Source organism: Anguilla anguilla, chromosome 4, assembly GCF_013347855.1.
Source record: "Anguilla anguilla isolate fAngAng1 chromosome 4, fAngAng1.pri, whole genome shotgun sequence".
NCBI classification, from domain to species: domain Eukaryota; kingdom Metazoa; phylum Chordata; class Actinopteri; order Anguilliformes; family Anguillidae; genus Anguilla; species Anguilla anguilla.
Genome location: NC_049204.1, coordinates 52,007,754 through 52,019,224, shown reverse-complemented (window position 1 = coordinate 52,019,224; position 11,471 = coordinate 52,007,754). Strand labels below are relative to the sequence as shown.

Below are 11,471 nucleotides of genomic sequence, written 5' to 3'. Positions count from 1 at the left end.
CCAGGTTTTATTTTCCTACAGAGAATAGCCGGCAGTGCTGTGTAACTGGGTTTAGAATGTCCACATTTGCATCTCAATATTTATGCAGCCAACTAAGCTTTGAAGAAACAGATCCATACCCAGTTCAGAAGGCAAGCTCAACATGAGCAGTAGCCTATTCTCCATTGATTGCGAGCCATGTGTTCTAATACGACCTAGACCTAAGACCTAGATGTCAATGTTTATTTTTTTGCTGTATTATTTATAGTTATGTTGTTATTCCAACAGATATATGATATTGGGGTCCCTCGCCTCTTGTAAATGAAAGAAATAGGAGAAAGTACTTGGTTCCTGCTAATGTTTCTTGGTTCAGTTAGCCTTTTCAGAGTGTCACATATGGTTTACTCTCATTAGCAAATGGAAAAAACATTAATCAAGCAAATTTTAGAATTAATAACTATTTTGTTACTAGTTCTCCTTAACATGCAATGCATTATGGACTTGGTTACACTTATATGAATTTTCCATGAACTAAGATGTGATAATGCATTAACTAACCTGTACAAGGAATGAACTAATCTATTAACATTTATTCATGTTAACTAAGCCATTACAGCAGGTGTACTGTAATAGGAGCTAGAGGTTGAGCAAGTAGGTTTCTTAGGTGTAAATTATGTGGTATTCATGCAAGTGTTACATTAGTGAAGAGTTTTTTCATGACAGGAAATACTTCAGTATTTCCTGGCTGTATACGAAACAATACTTGTAATGACCAAAGCAGAACAAATCATATGTCACTTTGAGTTAACACAGAAGAGATTGGTACACGATTTGATAAAATGCCTCTTTGCACTATACACCAACCTTATACACAAAAGAGTCACACAGGAGATTTCCGGTTCTTCGTCACAGCAACCCAGCATGCACTTTGCACTTCATTTGACAAGCATTGCACAGTTGGGGGTGACTAACCAGTGATGCAGAAGCTGACATTAGGTTTCCCAAAGTGATGACTGGCCCAAGGCTCAGAGAAGGACATATAACGACAGAACACATCAAATGTCAAGTCAGGAGGTCAAGTCAAGTCTGATGTTGTACTGAGGGAAGGCCACATTTCAGTCTTGCGGAAGGACTGGCAACACTGGGAAAGCCATGGCTATTTATTCTGACAGCAAGCAAAGCAAAGTAGCCCCTGGAAATAGGCCTATGGTCTTCCCTCTACAGGTTTTGTTTTTATCTTAAAGCCAGGTGTTCACATGGAATTGATTAAATAATAGCAAAGCTGTTGTTTATGTGTGTAATTAATAAAATAGGTTCCATTTTTGCTTTATATAGGAGTACATTAGGGACAACTTCACAGACAGCAATATCTCAAGTAAAAAAATAAAAATAAAAAAATAAAAAGTTTGAATGTAGTCCATTGGATGCAAATGCAATTTAATCTTACTGTCTACACCTGGGAAAATGAAGGTCTGTTTCGACCCACCAGAAATCTGCCTTGTACCACTTTTGGCCACAAGTCTTAAAATTAACATGGACTGACAAGCCTGAGAAGTGATACAAAGGTATTTTTACCAATCATTTAAGGAGAGTATGTTGCGAGTCCACCAATGTTGTGCTTCTCAAATGATAATGTAGTGATCTTACAGGAAAGAAGCAAGTAAAATCAGCTTCCCCTCGGGTCATGTGTCACTTCCAATTTCAAGTGTCATTAGAGAGAGTGAAGGATACGTGTGTATGTTTGTTCCCCCATTGCAATGGCAGTCTCTTTCTTCTATACTCTAAAAGTAAAAGTTCTGGAGGAAAAAAAAAACAGTCTAATCAAACAAAAAAGTTATTGTTAACACTTATCAATAAGGTACCATTAACTCACATGAGTTAATGGAATAACAAATCTGAACAAAGAATGAACTAATATATTAACAAGGCATTGACATGAACAAATCATTTATTGGATAACCTTGAAACCTGAGTTAAATTATTTGTTGCTTTTCCCATTTTACGTACGAGCTGACTGTTTTATGCAAACTTCACTGATACAAAAAATGCATTGCTAAATAATACTGTTGCATTGTCACAATATTTGCCTTCACCTAGATATTTATGATTTAAATGCTTTCCGATTGGAATTACAGTATAATTTTGTAACGCCCATGCTTTGTCTTTTTTTATTTTATTGAACTATGACAGCTGGTGAACTCCATAATCTTACAAACATGCATGAGTGCACCATGTGCATACATGCAAACATTTCTGAATGGCTAGTGGCCAGGCATTTTCAGAAGATCTCAAACAGCACAAGGAAGCACAAATATTCATTTAAAGTGAATCAACAAATTTTCTCTCAGATTTGTGTTTAGAATTTATATTATGCTTAGTGATTGTAAACCGTAAAATCCTCTATAAAATGATTAGCGGCTTATGCTTATTTTCACACAAACTATAAAACGGAGGCAGGCCTTTGCGGAATACTTAATACATGACCAACATGAGTGTTTACATAACACTCTCAAGAAGGTGTGGATGTTAATCTGTTTCATGTGAATAGAAATGAATCACCAAAGGAAAAATATTGTATATGCAGTTGTGCAATGTATTGGCTACTGGCATTTGGATGTGCATATTATATAACATGGTTTCTAGTCAGAAACTTGGAAGTCTCCCATCTAAAGAAATTACCTAAAATAAATAAATAAATACATTTAAAAAAACTGTGTCTCAGGTCTTGAAGAAGAACCAGCCAGTTCCTTCAGTGTTACCTGCTACTGAAAGACCTGAACCCCTGACATACAGACCAGGCAATGAACCAGAGGTAACAGTATCAATGTTGTCTTAAACAATCATTTTACCACCTTCAAGAATCAACAACATGTATAATTTTTGACTTGACTACTTATTGTATATTTTCACTTCAATACGATTCATTAGCTAATACACACATTTTCTGCAAACGATAAAAAAAAAAAAACGATTATTAATTATTTTCAAAGTGCACATCCAAACTATACATACATGTGCTTGCTTAAGTTGAAATGAAAGTCAAATAAATGTATAGAACCTACAGTGTGATTTCTACTTAACATCCACTCACTGCTATACCCCTCTTTATTGTAATACTTGAGATATCTGTCTGCCTTAAAGGTACACTAAAATTAGAAGTATGACCTCTGGTGGCATTAAATAAATATTGCCATTGCTGGCAGTAATGCAATCAGTGGGTGAGCTTTGAAGATTAAATACAAACATTCACACCGGACAAGGGTGGCTTTCAAGGGTCAGATCTACATGTGAGATCATCTGGTTGGTTACTGGCCTCAAACTCAATTATCATCTCTTGAAAGCAATAAGTATGCAATACCATAGACAGGAACATGTGTTTTTCCTGGACATGTGACTCAAAAAACTTTTAGCCTATATTTAATTCCTTATCCTCCGAGTGCTACTGTGGGCTCTCTAATTGCAGTAATCAGTGATAAGCAGTGATAAGTATGGTACAAGTTTAAGGACCAGTGCTCGTTCCTGCAAATATGCAAGTTTCTAATTGCATGAGTAATTGAGATGATTGTGGTATTGTAATGTGTGGATTTCTTAATAAGTAGATTCAGAACACCCCGCATCAACCTTTTGGTGTTAGAGGATGAAACTACAAGCTGAAAAAGTTGTCAATAAAAACTCAGAGTCTAATTATAGATAATGAAGACATCTTTATAAAAGTATTCTGTAGCTATATTTTATTAAATACGCTTGTGGTTAAATACACCAAGTCTTGAATTGATATGGTTGACTCGTTTTATGAACATTGATTTATAAACTTCTGAACTGAAAGCGAGTAGAAATATGTTTGTATCATTGTGAGAAACTGTATACATATCATATATATATATATTTTAAAAAAAATCTAAAACAATGTGCTGTATTGGTCATATACGTGTGCAAAATTGATTTCAGCAGGTTTCACCTTAACATGAATTGCAACAAGAAAGGTCCTTGAAATGACAGTATTTTACTCATCAAGTCAAATAGTGCTATTCTATACATATTCATTACATGTGTGTCGATGACAAGTAGTGCATACTAGGGTGAAATCAAAACATTGTGCTCCACTCTTATGAAAATCAGAAAATGTATTTCAACTGTTTACACTTCAAAACCAAAACCTGAACTGAATTTATTCCATAGTATATACCTAGTGATGGAAAAAACAAAAAACAATATTTGAAACATTATAGCCTACATCATGCTCTACTCTCTCCAAAAAAGGGAAATGTAATTAGCATTCAAGCTGCTATCCACGTTCATGAATGTTTATATAGTACTCATGGGAGTATTGTGTACTGTATGTAGCCCTTCTGAAAAACCCTTCATGAAAATCATTATCCTTTTTTTATAATATGGGGAGGTGTTAGCTCCTGGCACTTTACTTTTTTATACCACTGTCTCTGCTTTTCTGAACCTGATAAGGAGGTGTGGTGGCCATTGGCTTCAAGAACAACCAACTCACTGAACCAACCCACAAATGTCTCCTGTCAGGCCATCACTGACTAGACTTGTCATGGATGGCTGTAATACAAGTTAAGGGTATTGTGAGGGAAAATATTAAATGTGACTTTCAAAATAAGATGTTCCCTGACAATCTGTTTAATGATTGCCATGGATTAATGTTGCTGATTAATGTTGTGGATGAGTGCTATAGTTGTTTAAGCTACTTTTCTCAGCATTTGTTCTCAAACAATTCCCCAGTGTTTGTTTTTGAGTATACATTTTCTCCACAGGATGACCTGAGTTGGATATTCATGTTTGGTAATAAATAATTGACAGGGCGGAATGGTGGTTCAGTGGGTAGCACTGTCGCCTCACAGCAAGAAGGTCGTGGATTCAAATCTTGGCTTGGGGCATTTCTGTGTGCAGTTTGCATGTTCTCCCTGTGTCCGGGTGGGTTTCCTCCGGGTCCTCCGGTTTCCTCCCACAGTCCAAAGATAGGCCAATGGGAGACTCTAAATTGCACATAGGTATGAGTGTGTGAGTGGTGTGTGTGCCCTGCGATAGATTGACAGCCTGCTCAGGGTGTATTCCTGCCTCTCGCCCAATGCATGCTGGGATAGGCTCCAACACCCCCTGTGACCCTGCTCAGAATAAGTGGGTATAGATAATGGATGGATGGATAATTTATGTTTCAGGAGTACTTGAGTAACATAATTGCAAATTTTACTAAAACTTTTAATAAATGGCTAAATTAAAAGGTGCCACTGAGCTAATGCAAATAGATAGTATTGATAAAGATGATGTATATTTGTATCCTGGTAAAGGCAGTTTCAGAATATACAATGATTAGAATGATGTGGGATGATCAAAGAATGTTTTTTATGTGAGCAGTCAATCATCCAAGACGTGAGACAATTATTTGATTCTGAAGTATTACAGTCTGGAAAAAGAAAATTAATCTGATGGAATGGCCGCAGTAAAAGCTATGTAGGACTTGACATAAGCATAATACGCAAAAATACAACGCAGCCATACCACCATGTTTCCTGCTCCTGCTGAATGTCTGATATTAAGCAAGTATGGATTTGGTTATTGTTTTTGAATGGGAGACCTCCTAGGAAACCTATAGTACGTTGCTCTTGTAAGTGGTGTTGATTGGCCAGTAGGGGCGACCATTCTTCTGGTCAAATAAACCCCAATGGCCCAGTGCGGTCATGGAGAACACTGTGCAGCAGGTGACGCTGTCTTTTAGACAAGACGTTAAACCGAGGTCCTGATCCACTGAAGTCATTAAAGATCCCATGATGCTTCCTGCTAAGAGTGAGGTGCCCCTTGGTGTCCTGGCCAAATTTCCAACCTGGCTTTCACAACCTGCCACCTAATCTTCCCCCTGTTCAATTTGCAAAAATATTGTTCTCTCCCTCACCTCCTCAGCTGATGTGTGGTGAACATTCTGGTGCAAAATGGCTGCCATGCAACACCCAGGTGGGCGGTAGCTACATATTGGTGGTGGTTGAGGTGAATTACTGAGTTAACTGGATAACTGCCCTGAGTAAAACTCAGAACAGCTCTTTTATGCTTTAGGCCATGTTCCAAATTTGTGACGTTTCCGTGTTTTACTCAGTGCAGTTGTCCAGCTAACTCGGTGATCGTGCTTCGTGATACAAGCCCCAGCAGTGAGACACTATACCATCAACTAAAGTGTTTAAAGAATGATAAAAGCAATTCTTGGTATGGTCTAGTTTATGTCTTATACTTGTCCAATGTTAAATATTGGGACTATTGTGTTTCTAAAATGTCCCAGCTGCCGAATTTACAATCCTATTAAATAAATCTCTTGTGAAGATAAAGTTAAAGTATAATGTGAACGTCTGACATAATTTCACCAATTAGCGAAACGGAAGACAGAGAATGGCAGTTAATTAGAAGGGTTACGTGAAGGTTCAACAATCTTGATAGGTAGGTTACTCTTTCCAATCCATTTACTTTGCAAATCAAATCCAGGCATTTCCCCTAAATTCTAGAAGCCGCAGGTATTCTAAAATATTGATGAGTGCACTAAAAAGGTGGATTTGCAAATGTCAAAAAATGACTGTTTGATGATGATGATGGTCTCATGGTGTAGTGCTTGAATTCATGACAGAAGAAACCGTAACGCGAGTGCTGAGTACAGCTAAATCCACGTAATAAATATAAAACAGGCAGTGTTCTCATACAATTATTCATTTTAACAGCGCATACTTCTGCTTTCCCAAAATATTATTCAATTTAACAAAGGGGGATGGAAACGAAGAACTTTAGTGGTGTAACACGTTCCATCCACTGGATGGAGCAAATGCTTCTCCATTTATCTCTTGCAAATTCACTAGCTTATATGTAGTTACAGACGTTGTTATTCGAAATGACTTAAATATAGAATGTATTATGCCATCGAATAGGCTACACGTTCACATCTGAGTACTTAGGTTGTATTATAGGCTAATCTTATAAATAGACTAATTAATAAATATAAATATAACCGTCCTTTAAACCTACATGTGGGAATCAGCCAGAAAACTTCTAATTTAATTTCGGACCGTTTTTGCATAACACTGCATAAACATATATTATGGGCTATATTTTCAGCACTTCAAACGTGTGAATAATTGCATCATTATCAAGAGCCTCATTCTAGTTCATATGCTTTCTGTATGTAAATAGGCTCTTATTCCATGTTGGTCTGCCTCGCCGTGGTCTGGAGAGCCCTTCTTTCATGTAAAATAACAACCGTAGTTTAATTTAAAGGATGGGCGGGAGAGGCACAGGGGACGATTTCTTTTCTCCTCCACCAGTGTACTCCGGCTTCTGATAGCTTACTGTCAAGGCTGGCTCTAACGGTGAGACAAAACCCGCGCCCGTGACATTTATTTTTCAGGTAAACATTTGTCTTATAGTAGGCTACTTTCCTTTAGTCCAGCTGGAACGCATTTCATTAGAAGGGACTGTGTGTGTGTTTACGACTGTACTTCTAGTAGTAAAAAAAATAGGCTTTTACATTACTAAAACCACAAAGGCTATCTTGCAGCGAAAAGACTGTTTTTTGCAATATTTAGCACTGTAGTTGCGTTGTCTTAGAACTAGCCTACCGTAAATAGCAACAGCAAAGTAGGATCTCTCTCTCTCTCTCTCTCTCTCTCTCTCTCTCAAACACGCGCGCGCGCGCGAAAACATTTAGCCTATGTTAATTTAACGGACACAGCAAATCCACTTTTGGTTAACTTTCAGAAAGTTGCGTAGAAGTCTTATTGGAATCTGCAGTCGGCGGGTAATTACCACGAGTAACACCGCAATATGGCTTGGATTTATTGACAAGCACGGTGTGTTGTGTGTCGGCTTTTGCATAGTCTTACGGTCTTGTCGGCTATTGCAAAGTGTATCGTCTTACAATTGTCATCTAAGCATCATGTAGCCTCATTAATGAAGTACCGTAATTGGAAATGGGTCGGCGAAATAATGTTTTCCTTCTCAATTTTCAGGGAATGACTCATGAAGACCAGTCTCATCATTACAGCAGAGAAGTAAAGCAGAGAGAGAGAGAGAGAGAGAGAGGAGAGAGAGAGAGAGAGAGAGAGAGAGAGGTTAGGTTGGAGCAGGTGATCGCGCCACAACAAACCTCCAAGGGGCTGATCGTCAAGATCAGTGTGCACAGGATTCTTGTCCCGATCATGGTGCCAGCAAGTTGCCCTGGACCTTGTGTCATGCTGGCGTTGTCCCTTCTCCTGGGATGTTCCGTTACTTTTTCCCTTGGCCAGAATGACACGGAACCCATCGTTTTGGAAGGAAAGTGTTTGGTGGTTTGTGACTCCAGCCCCTCCTCAGACGGAGGGGTCACCTCTTCGCTTGGGATATCTGTCCGATCTGGTAGCGCAAAGGTGGCTTTCTCCGCAGTAAGAGGAACAAATCATGAGCCGTCTGAAATGAGCAATACATCCATGACGATCTACTTCGACCAGGTCAGTCATTAACATCTGGAACTTATAACTCGTGTATATACACATCATGTGTGATGCATTTAGTTGCTTTCAACCAATTTACTCATCTTTAAGTAGGCCTACAACTTTTATTTGTACATTTCATGCGTTTTGGTTGAAATTATGTTTGTACTGTGTTTCATACGCATCAATTCACAGTTGACATTAAATAACACAAATACCATATCATAAATGCACATAGATGCATTTTGATTTATTCATTTTGACTGAAGGATTGGAATATCGAATGCAAGTCCTGTAGCCAACTCAGTAATGTGAGTTTTTTTTTTTTTTTTCAGAGACGACTAGACGTCAGGGTGTTTAAATATATAATAGTCTAAATCGGCCCAATTACCAAACACATTCGTTTTCTCGAATTGTATCTTTACTCGGTTTACTTAAAATGCACATCTTTGTAACTTTGTTGGATATCAACGGACCTGCATGCAGCTGCAGTTCACTTTATTCAGCTATTTCACTGACTTGCTCTTTTATGACGACTTTGGTCAAAGAACACAACTGAGACAATGACTGCATAAAAGCTTAAATGCATTATAACAAACGCACACGTGTAATGTCATTCTAATTCAATACAACATGTTTAATATTTCACAAATATCTAGCTCGTGACATTATTTTAAAAATCCATCGGCCATTTCAAGTTAATATTAAACCTGTCAAATTGAGCAACGAGTCAATGTTAATATTTTGGTCGCTCTTGTTTCAGCAAATTGATGCTCTTAACAGTAAACATGAAGTTACTTGTTCTTTGTTACCAACAGACGGGGCTATAATGGTAGACATCACTTGATTTCGTGAGGCGCGTTAATTGGCCTTCAGCTCAACATTTACATGAACAACCAATTAACGTCTGGAATGCCACATATTACTAGCATTCGGTAACTCGTTAACAGAGAAACTCTGCGAGAGTAAAGTTTCTGCCAGACGATCAAGGTAAACCACAATACCTGATATTTTGAACATAATCCCAACATAATTATTTTGACAGTAATCCTTTTAAAACAGCGATATGTAGTGGGCCTAATATTGTGTTTGTGTGATGGAAATTAAGAGCAACTGCTTTGGGAATCTTGAAGACATATATGCGACACTGTAACAAGAACACAAGACGGCTGGGAAGTAGGCTAATGACGTTCTGCATTTAACTTTACCAGGAGAAAATAAATAGAATGGAGCTATAACAAACATTTACGTATGTGGGAGTTCATAAACGCTCATACAATATGCGTCCTCGCGCGCACACACGCTCGCACACAGAGAGAGCTAAAGCTTTCTGAATTCCAACGTTGTGCTATAGAGAAACGCATGCCTGCATGAGTAGCCTACTGGTATCAATGCTTTGACATGTTACTTCATCCTGAAAGGAATTCTTTGTCGGTGCGTAATTTTACATTCAATGTTGTATTTTTTGTTACAGGTATTAGTAAACATTGGCAACCATTTCGACTTAAAAGCGAGTGTTTTTCAAGCGCCAAGGAGAGGAATATACAGTTTCAGCTTTCATGTGGTTAAAGTCTACAACAGGCAGACTATACAGGTGAGCAGACATGCATGCCTTGTACAAAATCACATTCTAGTCCTTAAAGTGCAAGGATCATTTGGGCAGCCTAGCTACAATTCACTTTGTGTAGAAGCGTGGAACACATTTTACCCACTTAACAAGGACGTGTTTCTTCTTGAAGTCCGTCAATACTGTTTGCTCGGAGTAAATGTAATACACTCTTTTATTACTTAGGTCAACCTGATGCAAAATGAATACCCAGTCATATCAGCGTTTGCCGGAGATCAGGACGTTACTCGAGAGGCTGCGAGCAATGGAGTTCTGCTGCATGTGGAGCGCGAGGACAGAGTCTATCTGAAGCTAGAAAGGGGCAATCTCATGGGCGGATGGAAGTACTCTACATTTTCTGGCTTTTTAGTTTTTCCTCTATAATTTATTTGCAAGTATTTGTTGCAAATGACTCTTCCGTGGTTGAAGAAAACGAAAACATGGCGTTGGTTTGAACCAAACTGTCACAGAATCTAATAGACTTGACGACATCAAAGTATTTTACGTCAACTAAGGACGTTTCCTTGGAACTCGCACTTCAATTGATTGATTATCATAATAGGATAAACAAATTAAACAGCCTGTGCAGTCTACAAAGTGAAGTTCGATATTCCGTTTTGGATTTTATTCTTGAAAAACATTGGCTTTTTATCAACAGACTACTCGGTGTATTTGGACTATTGAATGAATAAGATGTCCACAAGATACCGAACATAAAGCTCTGAACTACGTCTTTAACACTGCTTTATTTTGTGTTTGTATAGCAAGAAAAATGGCTTTAGTCAAGTAAAGTGTGTGGAATTCTGGACGTTCCTGTGTCGAGAAGTGCTTTATCGCCAGAAGCATTTTTTCCCCGAACGGACGATCTTTTGTTTCGTGCTGTTCCTGGTGTTTATTTTGGATGCTGAACATACTTAAAAAGATGCCACTTATAAGCCACCTACTATTTTGAAAGATTGTTAAAGAAGAGAGTCATATTCAAGCTATTGGATAAGCATCCATTGAAGAACTATTTTACTAAACGTTTAGTATAATTTATGAAATACATACTGTATTCACTTTATCGTCTGTCCTACAGTACATTCCGGATGCGTAGCTTTGACCGACTTTGTTCAGTGACCTTGCTCACAATTGTATGTTGTGAAAGAACTACATAAAAAATCCCCATATAATATCCCGCAGAAATAATAAAATATTGTATTGTTATGCCTATTTTTACTGATTTTATTTTCAAAGTTCATTTCCGTACCAAATATTCATTAATATTTTACAAAGATGATCCGTATTGTCATTTATCACATACGAAAAAATGCCTTCAACCACCAAGAACTGCATAACTACATTTTCTCAAGTCACACATTTAATTTAGCATGCACAATTAATACCTTGTTGGCCTTATAGGCTGACTGCCCCACAGCAACAAGTTGGTT

General features: G+C 37.9%; 1 protein-coding gene across 3 annotated transcripts; it reads left to right on the top strand.

The window, feature by feature from the left end:
- The first annotated feature begins 7,184 nt into the window (after positions 1-7,184).
- Positions 7,185-11,253, top strand: cbln2b (cerebellin 2b precursor). 3 transcript variants are annotated; one of them, XM_035412843.1, is made up of 4 exons: positions 7,185-7,337; positions 7,977-8,453; positions 9,910-10,029; positions 10,228-11,253. In XM_035412843.1, exons 2-4 carry the CDS (start codon positions 7,980-7,982, stop codon positions 10,423-10,425), a joined length of 792 nt encoding a protein of 263 aa, XP_035268734.1. In that variant the 5' UTR covers positions 7,185-7,337; positions 7,977-7,979; the 3' UTR covers positions 10,426-11,253. The 3 variants fall into 3 exon arrangements, with proteins under 3 accessions (XP_035268734.1, XP_035268733.1, XP_035268731.1); XM_035412842.1 differs by having other exon boundaries at positions 7,229-7,375; XM_035412840.1 differs by lacking the exon at positions 7,185-7,337 and having other exon boundaries at positions 7,861-8,453.
- Positions 11,254-11,471: the final 218 nt, after the last annotated feature.